Source organism: Ictalurus punctatus, unplaced genomic scaffold (assembly GCF_001660625.3).
Source record: "Ictalurus punctatus breed USDA103 unplaced genomic scaffold, Coco_2.0 Super-Scaffold_100046, whole genome shotgun sequence".
Lineage (NCBI taxonomy): Eukaryota > Metazoa > Chordata > Actinopteri > Siluriformes > Ictaluridae > Ictalurus > Ictalurus punctatus.
In genome coordinates, this window is record NW_026521087.1 from 582501 (window position 1) to 598451 (window position 15951).

At 41.5% G+C, this 15951-nt stretch overlaps 4 protein-coding genes across 4 annotated transcripts; all 4 read left to right on the top strand.

Annotated features, from left to right (window-relative positions):
• Window positions 1-2933: 2933 nt before the first annotated feature.
• On the top strand, window positions 2934-3550 carry LOC128630029 (histone H2B-like). Its single transcript, XM_053678610.1, has one exon. It carries the CDS (start codon window positions 3070-3072, stop codon window positions 3442-3444), a length of 375 nt encoding a protein of 124 aa, XP_053534585.1. The 5' UTR covers window positions 2934-3069; the 3' UTR covers window positions 3445-3550.
• A 2728-nt stretch (window positions 3551-6278) lies between these two features.
• LOC108272323 (histone H1-like) lies at window positions 6279-7733 on the top strand. Its single transcript, XM_053678576.1, has one exon. The coding sequence runs from the start codon at window positions 6895-6897 to the stop codon at window positions 7495-7497; it is 603 nt and encodes a 200-aa protein (XP_053534551.1). The 5' UTR covers window positions 6279-6894; the 3' UTR covers window positions 7498-7733.
• Window positions 7734-7818: 85 nt separating this feature from the next.
• On the top strand, window positions 7819-8550 carry LOC128630018 (histone H2A-like). Its single transcript, XM_053678598.1, has one exon. The coding sequence runs from the start codon at window positions 8039-8041 to the stop codon at window positions 8423-8425; it is 387 nt and encodes a 128-aa protein (XP_053534573.1). The 5' UTR covers window positions 7819-8038; the 3' UTR covers window positions 8426-8550.
• Window positions 8551-8906: 356 nt separating this feature from the next.
• LOC128630006 (histone H3) lies at window positions 8907-10082 on the top strand. Its single transcript, XM_053678586.1, has one exon. The coding sequence runs from the start codon at window positions 9055-9057 to the stop codon at window positions 9463-9465; it is 411 nt and encodes a 136-aa protein (XP_053534561.1). The 5' UTR covers window positions 8907-9054; the 3' UTR covers window positions 9466-10082.
• The last annotated feature ends 5869 nt before the right edge of the window (window positions 10083-15951 follow it).

Sequence of the window (15951 nt, forward strand, 5' to 3'; positions counted from 1 at the left end):
CGAAAACCTTTTTTTTTTTAGTAGTTTGACTTTGAGAGCGGCATAATGTCTGGCAGAATGTAAAAAATAGTGTCAACCCGCCTTCCAAGAGCTTAGGTGAGGAAATAAAAGAGGCTGAGGTTGTTGATGCCATTAAACAATTAAATCTAAAAAAGTCTCCAGGGAAAGATGGTCTCCCGTCTGATTTTTATCATGCATGCGCCATAGATTTGGCTAAAATATTAACGCAAGCCTTCAATGATGGGATCGCTAGAGGTTACATGCATGACTCGTTCTATGAAGGCGTTTTATCCTTGTATAAAAAGGGTGAAATGAGTGATATCAACAACTGGAGACATCTCACCCTAATGAATGTCGATTATAAGATTTTTGCAAAGACCATTATGAACAGGATGAGTGACTATTTGGATGTAATAATAGCTAAACAACAAACGTGCAATAAAGGGAAGATTTATGTGGGACAACTTGAACACATCAAGAGAACTAGTTTTTGATAAAAATGGTGACAGTTTTTACATTGTGGCTTTGGACCAAAGAAAAGCATTTGACTATATCTCAAGAGACTATTTGTGGGAGATTTTAAAACTGTATCAATTCCCTGAAAATTTCATAAACATGATTAAATGCCTTTATGTTAAATCGACGGTTGAAGTAAATGTTAACGGTTCTTTGACTGAACCATTTGAAGTTATGCGGGGTGTAAAGCAAGGGTGCCCTCTCAGTGCAGCCCTATATATTTTATCTATAAACCCACTTGTACAAAAAATCCAAGATGATCATAGACTTAAAGGTCTTCAAATAGGAAAGAACAGAGTCGTGATCTCTGCTTATGCTGATGACATAACATTATTTGTGAAATCTAAACAAGAACTAGACATCATCTTTGAATATTTTAGCGAGTATGAGCAAGTCTCTGGAGCCTCCTTAAATAAAGCTAAAACGGAATGTGTCTGGATTGGAAATGAAAAAAACAAATTTCCCATAGATGTCCCAGAAGTTCAGCAATTAAAGGTTTTAGGTATATATATAGATAATAATGGCTGTGTCGACCATAACTGGTCAAAAAAAGAAGAAATAATACAAGATGAAATTGATAAATGGAAATCATGTAATCTAAGTTATAAAACTAGAATAAATATTATTAAAACTTTTCTATTATCAAAAATACTGTTTTTATCATGCATCTTACCTCCGACAGAAGTTTGGGTAAAAAGACTTCATAAAATATGCTGTAATTTCATATGGGATACGACTCGTGAGGTTACAAAACGTGAGCTCCTTTTTAAGAGAAGGGAACTGGGAGGCCTTGGGGCTGTCGATATATCCGTAAAAACTAAAATAGCAGTGTGCAAAATCATCGCGAGTGGTATTGCCAGGCAAACCGAATGGATAGGGAACATCTCTAACTGGAAATCTAAAAAAGGTCCATCGAGGAAAGGAATTCCGTATTATAAACTGATGTTTTCCGACTTCACTAACAAATTTAAAGATCTAAACATCGATTGGGTGAAAGACTCAAGCAAAGAAATATATCTTTTAATTGTTGATCGAGTTTATAGTAACCCTGTGGCTTTCAGGAATTTGGAGGAAGACCAAAACAAAGAATGTCTCCAAAATTTACAGAATAAAATCCTATCTGAACACCTGAGAGATACAACTTGGTTAGTCGCTGTAAGAAGGCTCCCAGTAAGAGCGGTTGTAAAATGGAGCTGTTTTGTAAAAACCAGTAAATGCCCGATGCCTAATTGTAATGAAGAGGAAACACTCGAACATTTCCTGTTAGAGTGTTATCGCGCTAAAGAAACATGGGCTAAATTAAAAATCATTGGTCTCAATATAGAAATAAATATGAACTCAATTTTCTATGGCATTTTTAAAGAAAATTGTAGGAAGACTCAGCATGACTTCATTTGGTTCATAATATGTTTGACTAAATCTAAACTCTGGAAAACAAGGTCCAGAATGACTATAAATCAAACGTTTATATCCAGTGATGTTGTATTCAAGGACATTCAAAAAGAGCTAAGAAGACTAAAAAGCAGCACATCTTGGTTTAAAGACTCTTCAGTGTGGGACAATATTTGCGTGTAATTGTACTTTGACTATGTAAGTTTTTTCTCTCCCTTTCTTTCTGAATATGAATTGTGTAAGATTGTGAATTTTGTATAATTTCAATAAAACTCATTAAAAAAAAAAAAAAAGCAAGGGTGGTAAGGGACTCGGCAAAGGAGGCGCTAAGCGCCACCGCAAGGTGCTTCGCGATAACATCCAGGGGATCACGAAGCCAGCTATTCGCCGTCTGGCTCGGCGTGGTGGTGTAAAGCGTATTTCTGGTCTGATCTATGAAGAGACTCGCGGTGTGCTGAAAGTGTTTCTGGAGAACGTGATCCGCGACGCCGTCACCTACACCGAGCATGCCAAGAGAAAGACCGTGACCGCCATGGATGTGGTGTACGCCCTGAAACGCCAGGGACGCACTCTGTACGGCTTCGGCGGGTAAACGCTCTAACACCGAACGACGCGAATACAACGGCTCTTTTAAGAGCCACCCACATGTCTAGAAAAAGAGCTGTTCCGTATGGGGGGGAAAAGGCTTTTTCTTTCGTGAAGCATAAGGCATCAAACGCTGTACAGAAGTAGCGTAAGTGGTAGATCTATTTGTATTTTTTGTAATAAACTATATATATATGCACAGTATTCAATATTATAAACTGTTTGATTAATACGATTTAGAAGATGACTTTAGTAGAAACTTACTTCTATATTTCTCTCTCTCTCATACACACGCATACATGCATATATAATATAAAACGATTTTTTCTCAAGCCAATTGTTTTTTCATAGTGCACGTTGTCCTGAAAGTACAAGGGCGGGAAGGGAAACAAAGCTTATCGGAGGGAGGGAGGAAACAGAGTGCAGTAGGAGGCGCCATGCAGGGGGAGGTATCGAATTTTGTCCAATCAAAAAAAGGTGCCTTGTCTGGGCTGCATTAGCATGTGGGTCTGTAAATAGAGCGGGCGCGAGGCGGGCGCTAGTCATTTTCTGTTCGTATACTCGAGGAGCAGCATCATGCCCGATCCAGCCAAGACCGCGCCCAAGAAGGGATCAAAGAAAGCCGTGACCAAGACGGCCGGCAAAGGAGGCAAGAAGCGCAGAAAGTCCAGGAAGGAGAGCTACGCCATCTACGTGTACAAGGTCTTGAAGCAGGTGCACCCTGACACCGGCATCTCATCCAAGGCCATGGGCATCATGAACTCCTTCGTGAATGATATTTTTGAGCGCATCGCCGGTGAGTCTTCTCGGCTGGCTCACTACAACAAGCGCTCCACCATCACCTCCAGGGAGATCCAGACCGCCGTGCGCCTGTTGCTTCCCGGCGAGTTGGCCAAGCACGCCGTGTCCGAGGGCACAAAGGCCGTCACCAAGTACACCAGCTCCAAATAAAGCGCGTTACCGCCATCTTCATCAACCCAACGGCTCTTTTAAGAGCCACCCACTTTTCATACAAAGAGTAATTTCCTCTCTTTCGCTTTCTCTCTCGCTGTGTGTGTGTGTGTGTGTGAGGGGAAGAGAGAGGGGGACTTCCTCCAGAGACATTTCCCTTGACCCGAGCTCCACCAGGGGACTTCTGAAGCGCTGCACTCCCGCGGAGGTTGAGGCTTTGGGGTAATTCTAGCAGTCTGCTAAATGCAGAGATGAGTAAATCTAAACAGGGTTGTAGCACGGTTTCGGGGGTCGTATAATCTGAGCAATGCAAAATGGGACTTCAGCAGCACAAAGTTATTCGTATTAAGAATATTATTCGTATTAACAGGAAGTACTTGAAAATGGTTTTCTACTAGCACATAATCATTCTAAATCAGGGGTGCCCAAACTTTTCCTGTGAAGGGCCAAAAATCAAACTTGATTGAGGGCTGTGGGCCAAAAGTACATGTTGCATTATACCAAACTGTATTATATTAAAATTACACTTGCCATGGTTCTCATTTCATAATATTTACAAATAAATTAATAGAAAATGTTAGTCTATCTGTTTCACTAATGCAGTTTTATTTTCAGAGTTCTATAGTTCAATGAAACTTATAGTATAATTAAAACATAGAACCAATCCCATTTATCATACATGTTCAATACCTAATACAACTACTCAAGCTATAAGCAATACAGCCACATGCCTGCAATATCAGTGACCTCTAATGAGACACATGAAGCTGGTCCTTATTTTTCAAACGTTTTTCCAAATTGGGATGCAGCGGACTTACTGTCAAAGTCAGGATATTATGGTGGTGAGAGTCAGTTACTTTGCATCTCAGTTTACACTTGTTTAAGTTCATCAGACTGAAAGTCTGTTCACAGTGGTAGGTACTGCCAAACAGAGACAGCATCACTTGTGCCTGTTTGCACATCTGTACCTGTTTGCTGGGACACATTTGTAGAAGTCTGTCAAGGGAAGGGACCAGAACTTGTGTTTGAGTTCAGAATCACACTGAAGCTCAATTGGTTCCATCTGTAGATCATCACTGACTGTGTCCACACTGATGGTGAAGGGTTGAACAAACCACTCAAAGTCAGAAGCATTGTGTCTGAAGTCCTCAAAGCGACTGTCAAACTCCTGGGTAAGGTTGCTGAGAACAGCATCATACTCAGGTACCTTCTCTTTCATCATGCCTGCCTCTCTAAAACAGGGAAAATGGGCTAAATTTCCTGGATGTGGAGATGAGAGAGAGAGGAACAGTGTGAGACGGGGAGTGAAAGAAGAGAGAGGGAGGCAAATAGAATAAATAACTGACAAAACGAGGAAATTAATCCATGATAATTTAAGAGAACTTTGACACAAAATTTATCAGCTTGATTAACAAAAAAAACCCAAAGCTGACACCACTGGATATAAATGCTAACTAAATATAAGTATTAATAATAACAATAACTGCACATAAAACTATGGTGAATGTTATAATTGTGAATTTTAGCTGCTGAGAGATGTCTTCTGAGCAGCAGTAGTTTTTGTTTGAAGGCTCTGACGTGAAAAAAAGCTGGGTGATAATCTGGTCTTTTCCCTGGAGCTGAACATTTAAAACATTGAGCAGCTCTGTGACGTCCACCAGGAAAGCCAGGTCAGAAAGCCATTTCTTATCCATGGGCTCTTGAATACCATCAATCTTGCTTTCCTGAAAAGCTCCGATCTCATCACGCAGATCAAAAAATCTCCTGAGAACTTTTCCTCTGCTCAGCCATCTAACCTCCTGGTGGTACAACACACCACCATATTGTGCATCCATCTCATCCAACAGTACCTTGAACTGCAGGTGAGAGAGCGCCTTGGAGCGTATATCATTCACAATTTTCACGACGTCACGCATCATATCCACAAGCCCGATGGATTGGACACATAGCTGTTCTTGATGTAAAATACAGGAAATCTGATAGCTGGCCCATGTGGCACTTTCTTGAGCTGATGAAGGACGTAGCAGCGCGCTCTGCTTAGATCGAAGTTTAGCAAGCAGCTCGTTAGCCTTCTGTTTTCATGCCTCGCCGCTGTCCTTTGAGAAAGCTGAAGAATGTTTTGTTTCATAATGTCGGATATTGTACTCTTTCAAAACAGCAACTGACTGCTTGCAAACTAGACACACTGCCTTTGAATTGATTTCAGTAAATAAAAAGTCATCTTGCCAAACCTTTTTAAATTTCCTCTTGTCTGTGTGCCAGTGCCTGGATCTCTCCATTATTACCTGTTTGTTGACTGTCGCAATGCATGCTGGCCTTGAAGTATGCATATACATTAAATAAAATTCTAATTCTTATTCTCTATATTTAATTTCAATTTACATTTTTTGTAGCTCAAAATTAAATAAATAAATAAATAAATGTTAAATTAGAAATGAAGATCAGCATCAATTAAATTTCCCCCTCCCCCCTTCTCACATATGGCATGGCGGGCCAAATCAAAAGTCACCACGGCCCTAGTTTGGGCATCTCTGTTCTAACTGTTGTAGTAGCACCTAGTCATTCGAACTAATGTGACATTAGCACAAAGTCATTCAAAAGGAATGTTCTAGTAGCACATAGACATTGAAAAGAATGTTCTACCAGCATGGAATACAACACACACACACACACACACACACACACACACACACACACACACACACACAATGCTATAGCGGAGCTGGGACAAAGGGCATTAAGGTGACAGCAGAGTTGGGATTAATGGCGTTAGGGTTAGAGCACAGCTCGGGGTTCGCAGTGTTAGCGTTAGGGCCGAGCTCGGGGCGGAAAGAAGAAGGGCTAGGGTAGCGCCGAGGCCTGTGCTCGTTAGGGTCAGGGAGGAAGCGACCGAGCTAACCAGGAGGAGGCCGGGCACGCTGTGCTTTACACGTCCCCCAACGCGCTCTGCTTCAAATACTACACACACCACTCGACAGCTGGCAAGACATCAGGCTCTTTCCCAAGGCTCCTCTTCAACTCGGCCCAGAACGCATACGACGGCCGTGCCTGCTTTTCGCCCGTTTTTACACACCACATCGCACCAAATGCGCAGCCCGCCGGCTTGAGCACAACGCGCGCCGCGCCTTTCATGTGCGCTACGCGAGACTGTTGCTCTCTAGCCGGCCAGGCCGGGCCACGGGAGAAACGAGAAAGCCCGTCGTCGCTCAGCGTGTGCTTCAACGTTTTTAATCTAGTCTTGCGAGTGGGATTTTCACCGAGAAATGCTATGAGAAAACACATCTGAGCGCGCGCCGCGTCCGTGCATTCATTCAGCGGCGCCCGAGTTGAGTCTACAACGCTCTCATATCTGTTTTTAAGACCAGCCCCCCGGCCGCGGGGAGGGAGGATCCTGTGTTACACACTAACGTACAGCGTACGACTCGTGTATTCTACGTAGTTCCAAGAGAGATGGCAGAAGTCGCACCCGCTCCCGCCGCCGCGCCGGCCAAAGCGCCCAAGAAGAAAGCAGCTTCGAGAGCAAAAAAAGCCGGCCCTAGCGTCGGCGAACTGATCGTCAAAGCCGTTTCCTCGTCTAAGGAGAGGAGCGGCGTGTCTCTCGCTGCTCTGAAGAAAGCGCTGGCTGCCGGCGGATATGATGTGGAGAAGAACAACTCCCGCGTCAAAATCGCTGTTAAGGGTCTCGTGACTAAAGGCACTCTGGTGCAGACCAAAGGGACCGGCGCGTCTGGCTCTTTCAAGCTGAACAAGAAGCAGACCGAAGTCAAGAAGCCCGTGAAGAAAGCCGCGCCCAAAGCGAAAAAGCCCGCCGCGGCTAAGAAGCCCAAGAAGGTAGCGGCCAAGAAACCCGCCGCCACGGCCAAGAAGTCTCCTAAGAAGGCGAAGAAGCCCACAGCCGCCGCAAAGAAAGCCACCAAGAGCCCGAAGAAGGCGACAAAGCCCGCGACCCCTAAAAAGGTAGCCAAGAGCCCCAAGAAAGCGAAAGCTGTTAAGCCCAAGACCACAAAGCCTAAAGCGGCAAAGGCGAAGAAGGCAGCACCCAAAAAGAAGTAAAGACGTTTGTTTCTTTCATGCTTTTGTTCCTTAAACGGCTCTTTTAAGAGCCACCCATATTTTCATTTAAAGAGTAACATTTTCAGTCAAGCTTTATGGAATCAAAGCAATACACGTTAGAAACATACAATAGTATGGATACACATATCTGATCACAGAATATGTAGGATAACATATTGATACATAATAAATCAATGTTAATGATAAGAATAAATAAATTCAGTATATAGTTGTTACTTCGTGCTTTTGTATGAATATTCCCTTATGTCTGTTTTCATTCGCGCGCTCGCTCTCTCTCTCTCTCTCTCTCTCTCTCTCTCTCTCACACACACACACACACACACACACACACACACACACACACACACACACAAACAGGGGTGGGAGGGGTGACGCTGGAATTCGACGGCCTGTTTGTGATTGGCTAATGTGCCACTGCCTTCTTAACGAATAAGAGAGTGGCCGTTTTGTCTATATCACGGAGAGCTCGGGGTGTAACGTTCATTTCGGAGTTGCTGTTAGAACAGATCTGAGCGTCAAGATGAGTGGCAGAGGAAAAACCGGCGGAAAAGCTAGAGCTAAGGCCAAGTCTCGTTCATCCAGGGCTGGACTTCAGTTCCCCGTGGGACGTGTGCACAGGCTTCTGCGTAAAGGTAACTATGCCGAGCGCGTCGGTGCCGGCGCTCCGGTCTACCTGGCCGCAGTCTTGGAGTATCTGACCGCTGAGATCCTGGAGTTGGCCGGTAACGCCGCCCGTGATAACAAGAAGACCCGTATCATTCCCCGCCACTTGCAGCTCGCCGTGCGTAACGACGAGGAGCTGAACAAACTGCTCGGCGGAGTGACCATCGCTCAGGGTGGTGTGCTACCGAACATTCAGGCTGTGCTTCTGCCTAAAAAGACCGAGAAGGCCGTTAAGACCAAGTAAACTCGTCCACTGCTGCTTTGTCAGTACCCAAAGGCTCTTTTAAGAGCCACCATCTCTGCTTCAAAAGTGCAATTTTACACCCGTTTTTCTACTGAAAGTGTGCACTAGAAAGACAGCGTGTTTGGAATGAGAACACAAGCGTTATACTTTACTAGTAATTACGGAAACGGTAGTAGTAATAATAATAATAGTGGTAGTTAGTGTGCTGTCTAAATGAAATCTGAGGGGTGAAAGTGCACTTCTAAGACAACATATTTATAAATAAAAAAGGACTTGATAATTTCCTAGTCATGATTTGATATATTTAAGTAATGACTATAAGAACAATAACAGCGTGCTGGTTAAATGAAGTCTGAGGAGTGAAAATGGTTTGTGACGGCGTTGTGTGTGTTCCTAATGAACAAAGCAGAGAGCGCGCCAATAGAATTGTGGCGGGCGTCTTGTGTTTCGAACGGTGGCAGAGAAGACGGTCCAATATACAACAGGTGACGTAAAACGTTCTATCGAATAGCAGACGAGCGCGTTCGAGACGCCCAATCAGCGCAGGGCGGCGTTATGGCTTAAAAAGGCCGCGTTCGAGCGCGCAGTTTATTCTGTTTTTCTATCCGCGAAGTGCAGAGTTTGACGCTATGGCAAGAACCAAGCAGACCGCCCGTAAGTCCACCGGTGGCAAGGCGCCAAGGAAGCAGCTCGCCACTAAGGCTGCCCGCAAGAGTGCGCCGGCTACCGGCGGCGTGAAGAAGCCTCATCGTTACAGGCCTGGCACTGTGGCTCTGAGAGAGATCCGCCGTTATCAGAAGTCTACTGAGCTGCTCATCCGCAAGCTGCCCTTCCAGCGCCTGGTGAGAGAAATCGCTCAGGACTTCAAGACCGACTTGCGTTTCCAGAGCTCGGCCGTCATGGCTCTGCAGGAGGCAAGCGAGGCATACCTGGTCGGTCTGTTCGAGGACACCAACCTGTGCGCTATCCACGCCAAGAGAGTGACCATCATGCCCAAGGATATTCAGTTGGCCCGCCGTATTCGCGGAGAACGCGCTTAAACTACAACTCCGTCTAATATACACAAAGGCTCTTTTAAGAGCCACTTCCTCGTCTCAGAAAACAGCAAATTTTCTTTCTTGGGCAGTTTAAGTATTAGAACGTGGTACAGAGAGAGAGAGAAGGAACAGTAATAATAATGTTTGTATATATGTATGTGTGTGTAAATGAAGTGCACGGCTTTCTATTTTTATCAACATTAGAAAGGTTGGTTATTTATTTTGCATTTTCATGATAAATATAGTCCTATGAGTATTACGTAATGTTTGTTTTTATAGATGAGCCGTTAATTGTGGTTATGTCCGAACAATACAATGCACAGTAATGAGCTGTGTCTGTAAAATAGCTCAAACCTACCTTCTGTTTCGGGCGGCGTTGTGCTGGATGGAGCTTGACTGCCCCCGTGTGTCCAAACCGGGGAACGGCAATTTTCTAGAAGCGGATTTCTGGGCAAGAGATATTACATCATACATACATTTCATCCATCATCCCTTTTGTCCCGTCCATGATAATTGTTTTTGTAATTTAATAATTGTAGACATGACCTTATCATTGAAAACTTCTTCCCTATTTGTGGATATTCTCTCTCTCTCTCTCTCTCTCTCTCTCTCTCTCTCTCTCTCTCTCTCTCTATATATATATATATATATATATATATATATATATATATATATATATATATATATTGTGTGTGTGTGCACTGTGTTAAATATCATTTAATGTGTTTGTTTAAACCGAGTTAGAAGACGGTTTTAGTAATACTTCTATATTTCTCTCTCTCTCTCATACACACTATATATATATATATATATATATATATATATATATATATATATATATATATATATATATATATATATATATACAGTATCTCACAAAAGTGAGTACACCCCTCGCATTTTTGGAAATATTTGATTATATCTTTTCATGTGACAACACTGAAGAAATGACACTTTCCTACAGTGTAAAGTAGTGAGTGTACAGCTTGTGAGCTCTTTAAATAACTGTTCTTTTATTACTGTGACACTGTCTAAATGTACATTTTGGACTCTAAAAAAGATGGCACCCATTCACGTGCATTCTATTGACTCACAGAACTTGAATTTCCTTTGAAAATTCTTTGTGTTCAGATGAAGAAAGAAAGTTACATAAGAACTTTCTTTTTTGGTTGAAATATTCCTTTGATGAAGTTGTCCTGTTGCAGTAATACATAAAGAATGATACGAACTGGCGTTATTTTGGACATATTGAATTAAGGTTTGTTGTGTTTCCTAGTTATGATTATAGCACAATGTCTGAATGTGCCAAGGACCACATTTCAGGGATTTCGTCATTGCACGTCGTAATTGGTGTATTTTGTATTTTTAATCTAGTTTTTAGCGTTGCTGGGTTTTTTTTCTAGTCATCCACTAGTATTGAAGGCCATCTTCAATTCAATTCAAGGGCCTCCAGCCATCTCTACTGGCATTAGGAAGGATCAAGGGCAGGATTGACAAATTCTATGTGGTAGTGGATAAGCACCTCATCCCTTGCACAGGAACCAGCTCCTTGAGTGCTATAGATGAACTCTTCAAAGTCCACTATGTGTTCAACCTGTCATATGAGGAAGCCCTTGTCAACATCTTTACCTTCCTGCTGACTACGATCTACAACATTGATGTTGGCCTTACCAGTGAGTCTCCCAGAGTAAAGGAATTGCATGCAAAGCTTTTGAACTAGGTTAAATGTTAGTACATTTACATTTATTCACTTAGCAGATGCTTTTATCCAAAGCGACTTACAAATGAGATGCATGCAAAGCCACGAGAGTCACGGACAGTTTCTATCCTTCGTTAAAGTTTAAGTTATTATGTGCGCAGCGTGGCTGTAGCCGACAGTATGTGACTTGGGTGAACTTGTAAAAGCCCGGAGTTTGAAGTTCTACATGCGTTTTCATCTACAGGGTCCAAATGGGTCAGATGAATATATTCACTATGAGGTGAATATATTGCACCTCAATTCATGCTGGTTTGTTACATCTAAGATACTGTGTTGAAAATAAAAGTTCAACCTTATACAGCAACTGATGTGTTAGCTGTTCTTTTATTGACGAGTACACACATTTTAAAGGTCTGCATTTTTAGGCAGACAGGGTGTAGATCACACTAGTGTTGAAAATAACTCCATTAGGTTGAGCTATTGACACATTTACTGTAGATTCAACACTTTCTAAGTGTAAATGGAGCCTGTGAGGAGTAAAAAAACTACACCAATGGTGCTAACAGTGAACACTTACAGTGCTTGTTCAACACTGTGAGAGTGTAGAAAAAACAATACTGAAAGTGTAAATTGAACTCTATTTAGTGTGGACCCATATAAACTCTTGATAAGTGTTAATTTTAACACTGTGAGTGTAAAAATAACACTTTAAAATTTGCTGTGTACAATCAGAATTGATTGGGGAAAGGGGAAAGGTGGAGGGGTAGCAACTTTTGTAAGAAATGATGTGAGATATAATCTAATCAATAAAGGGAAAGAACACGAATCTGTGGTAGTCAAAATACGGACAGGAAAAGACAGTATAACGATATTCAACTTTTACAATCCCCGTAATAGACAGAGCACCGATACGCCAAATGCAGTATGTGGGTTGACGTGAGGGAAATTAGTACGGTGAGGGGATTTTAACACACACACACACACACACAGCACAATACAGGGGAGTAAGAATACAGATATAAATGAATCAGTGATCGAGGAATTTATAGACGATAAAAATTTTGTATGTGTTAATGATGGGAAGGACACGTGGTGTTGTAGTTCACATAATGCAGAAAGCGCTATCAATCTGACAATAACGTCAACTGAAATTGTAGGAATCAACACACGGGAGGGTTTAGACCAGTCGACAGTAGGTAGCGAGAACTCCAAGGTGGAAGTTAGCGAAAGCCGACCAGCAGATGTTCCAAACATAGAGCAAAATGAAACGTGTGGGATTAGCGAATAAGGATATAACAGATGTCAAAGAAACGAACGGAAAAGTGACCACGGCCATTATACGACCAGAAGAAGAAACAATGCCAAAAAAGATAGGAAGTAAACGAAGAAAGAGCATGCCACGGTGGGATGAGAGCTGTACTGTAGCAATTAAAAATAGAAATAAAGCTTTTAGGAAACTCGAAGCTCACCGTACACTGGAAACTTTGATTAACTATAAAATGGCGCATGCAGTAGTTAAGAAAACAATCAGATCAGCAAAACGTGTATATTGGAGACAATTCTGCAATAAAATTGGAAGAGAAACCCAGCTATCGGACATATGGAGAACAATTAGGAAAATGAGTGGAATAAGAAAGTGTGTAAATACCAGTGTTAAATCGCAACAATAAAAATGCAATCAGCAATGCAGAAAAAAACAGAACTTTTGGTAAAAACTTTTGTGAAGCTCCACAGTACTGAAAACCTATCTTCAACAGCCAAGCAGTGTAGAGATCAGACACTTGCCCAAAATCCAGGGATAGTAGAAAGAAGGACTTGCCATTTACTCTATTTGAGTTCAAAAGAGTTATATCAAACGCACGGCAAATGTCATCAGGGAAATACAGTACATGCTATAGCATGTTAGGCCACATGAGAGACATCATGCTTGATGTATTATTAAGACTGTTCAATATGGTATGGAATACAGGAAAAATCCCACTAACACGGAAACGGTTCCAATACTCAAACCCGGCAAATACAGTCAGATCCGTCAAGTTACAGATCCACAGTGTTAACGTCACAGGGAAAACTACGGAGAGGATGATAACAGATAGATTAGATCACTATATAGAAAGTAAAGTTCTTCTCTCACCGTATCAGTCAGGATTTTGTAAAGGGAGGGGGAGAATGGTAGAATCCATTTTATGCCTAGAGCCAGAAGTTAGGAAAGCTCAAACTAACAAAGAAAGTGTCATCTCTGTATTTTTCAATGTCGAAGAGATGTACGATACCCTTGGGAAGGATGGACTTCTTATTAAACTTGACGAATTAGGAATAAACGGAAAGATATATATATAATTGGGTATTAGACTTCCTGAACAGAAGGCCAATAGAAGTTAGAGTAGGTGCAGAGTACTCAAATAGATATGCAACGGAAAATTTTACCCCACAAGGCAGTGTATGTAGCCCAATACTGTTTAATATTATGATTAAAGACATTTGATCAGGTCGGAGAAAATATAGGTAAGTCGCTTTATGCAGCTGACGAGGTTAGGGGTCGGGATATAGAATATGTAAGAAAGAAAATGCAACACGCAATAGGGAAAGTAGAACAGTGGGCAAATGAATAGGGTTTTAAACTATCAATTTCAAAATCACAAGGTATATGTTTTTCTAAACGTCATAAAACAGCACCATTGAAACTGCACAGGCAAGATCTTGAACAGGTCAAGACTGTGAGATTTTTAGGAGAGCTTTTTGATGAGATGTTTACCTGGTGTCAGCATATTGATAAAATTAAGAACAAATGTAAAAAGATGAATAATGTTCTGAGACCGGGGAGCAAGTAGAGCATCACTCATAAATATCTATCAGGCTCTTACAAGAGTTGTCTTTGATTACGGTCGCCTAATGTATCTTAAAAATCTTAAAAAGCTTGACGTGGAACAGGCGCAAGAACTCTGGATCTGTACTAGAGCATTTAAATCATCACCAGTGACTGCGTTACAGGTCGAGACAGGAGAGATGCTGTGATTTATATTGGATAAATCTATGAGGGCATAGGAGGGTGTACCCCAAGAATGCTCAGAGTTTTAGTGGACTAACTTCTTTAAGAGTTTGGGATGGGTAAGAAATGTAAAGGCACAAAATGTAGGCCTCAGCCAGCTACAAGAAAGCCCCATTGAGGTGAACTGTACCACCCTGGAAATTCATAAAACCATCTGTAGATACAAGATTACAACAAATATTAAAAGAGGAATCTAAAATAGCACCACAGTGGATAATACTTCAAAAATATATGGACCATTATCAGGATAAATGACTTGTATATACAGATGGTTCAAGACTGGCCACACCGGTGTGGATTTGTTCATTCCTCGTGAAGTAGCAGTCAAAAAAAGAGCGACCGATCATTTATCAGCGTACACCGTAGAACTATCAGGAGTCCTATTGTCACTGCAGCGGTCGGAAAAAAATAATCAGAACTAAGATGTCGCTATAGCTTCTGACAGTCTATCTGCACTATCACATATACAGTCTGGGAAAACATCATGTAGACAAGACATTGGTTAACAAATATTTTATCTGCTTCTCATACTCCATGGTAGGGAGCTGAATGTTTCCTTCTTTTGGGTTCCTGCACATGTAGGGGTGGAAGAAAATGAAACTGTGGATGTACTGGCAAAAAGATCGATAAAGCATGAAACAGTTGATATACAAGTACCATTAAGTAGAGCAGATGTTAAAACCATTATAAAGGGACACATAAAATACGGCAGGAATACCGGGACATATGTATGAGGCAAGGCAGGAACCCAAAGGAAGAGATGATAATTATGTGTCTTAGAATAGTTCATGCTGGCTTAAATCTAACGTTACACAGAATAGGAAAACACCCCACTGGACTCTGCACACACTGCAATACACAAGAGACGGTAAAACACATTCTGTTAGACTGCAAAAGATATCAGGAGGAGAGAACTGAGCTAGAGATGTGAATTGGAATGCAAAACATGATACTAAAGAAATTGCTGGGGAAAAATCATCTGGGAAAATGCACTGTCCCCTAATAAACTATCTAAAAAATACTGGGATAAGTGAAAGACTGTAGTAATTTAGTATTAACATCTAGTATTCAGGAACTCAGGACTCAGAACTCAGGTGCAGGTTTTCATTCTGACCAAGCAGAATTTGATTGAAATTCTATTGAAAGTCAAGATCGACCGATTAAACAGATGGAGTCGGGTGTGACTCCTGCTCAGTTTGTGGATTAGATCGGACAAAACCGATTGAGCTTAGGCTAGCAAATCAGTCTTAATGAAGTTTTCATAAGGTTCAAGCCTTAATGACCTACTAGCACAATAGTCAAAATCAGATATTGGGGGAAAATTATTAGTTCTCAAAGCATATAGTTAAAAGAAATAAACGCAAAGGCTCAAAACTGTTTGTCCAAAAAAAGTTTGTTGCATCACAAATTCAGTAGTTTGGAGAAAATGGGAGAGCTTGTGGCAGATACTGCAAATGTTTGTCGGCTTTAGAAAAAAGCAACATAAGTGCAGGAGTCAAACCCCCATTTCATAAGAACAAGCTAAAATCCCACACATTAATCATATTGACAAAATTTTAGCTTCAGAGTAAAGAGGATAAAACAGTTTCAAAGGAGAAGTTTACACAACAGTCACATTCAAACAAGCTATTCTTCGACTGGAGCAAATTTTACATGGTCACTTTCATTCATTAACACGGCTAGCATGCTAGAAATCACATGTGCTCACTTTCATTCAAACAGAAAGTATATGAATAGATGG

What these genes read in the sequence shown, in the direction of transcription:
- LOC128630029 (XM_053678610.1), top strand. Translation starts at nt 3,070, where the DNA reads ATGCCCGATCCAGCCAAGACCGCGCCCAAGAAGGGATCAAAGAAAGCC.
- LOC108272323 (XM_053678576.1), top strand. Translation starts at nt 6,895, where the DNA reads ATGGCAGAAGTCGCACCCGCTCCCGCCGCCGCGCCGGCCAAAGCGCCC.
- LOC128630018 (XM_053678598.1), top strand. Translation starts at nt 8,039, where the DNA reads ATGAGTGGCAGAGGAAAAACCGGCGGAAAAGCTAGAGCTAAGGCCAAG.
- LOC128630006 (XM_053678586.1), top strand. Translation starts at nt 9,055, where the DNA reads ATGGCAAGAACCAAGCAGACCGCCCGTAAGTCCACCGGTGGCAAGGCG.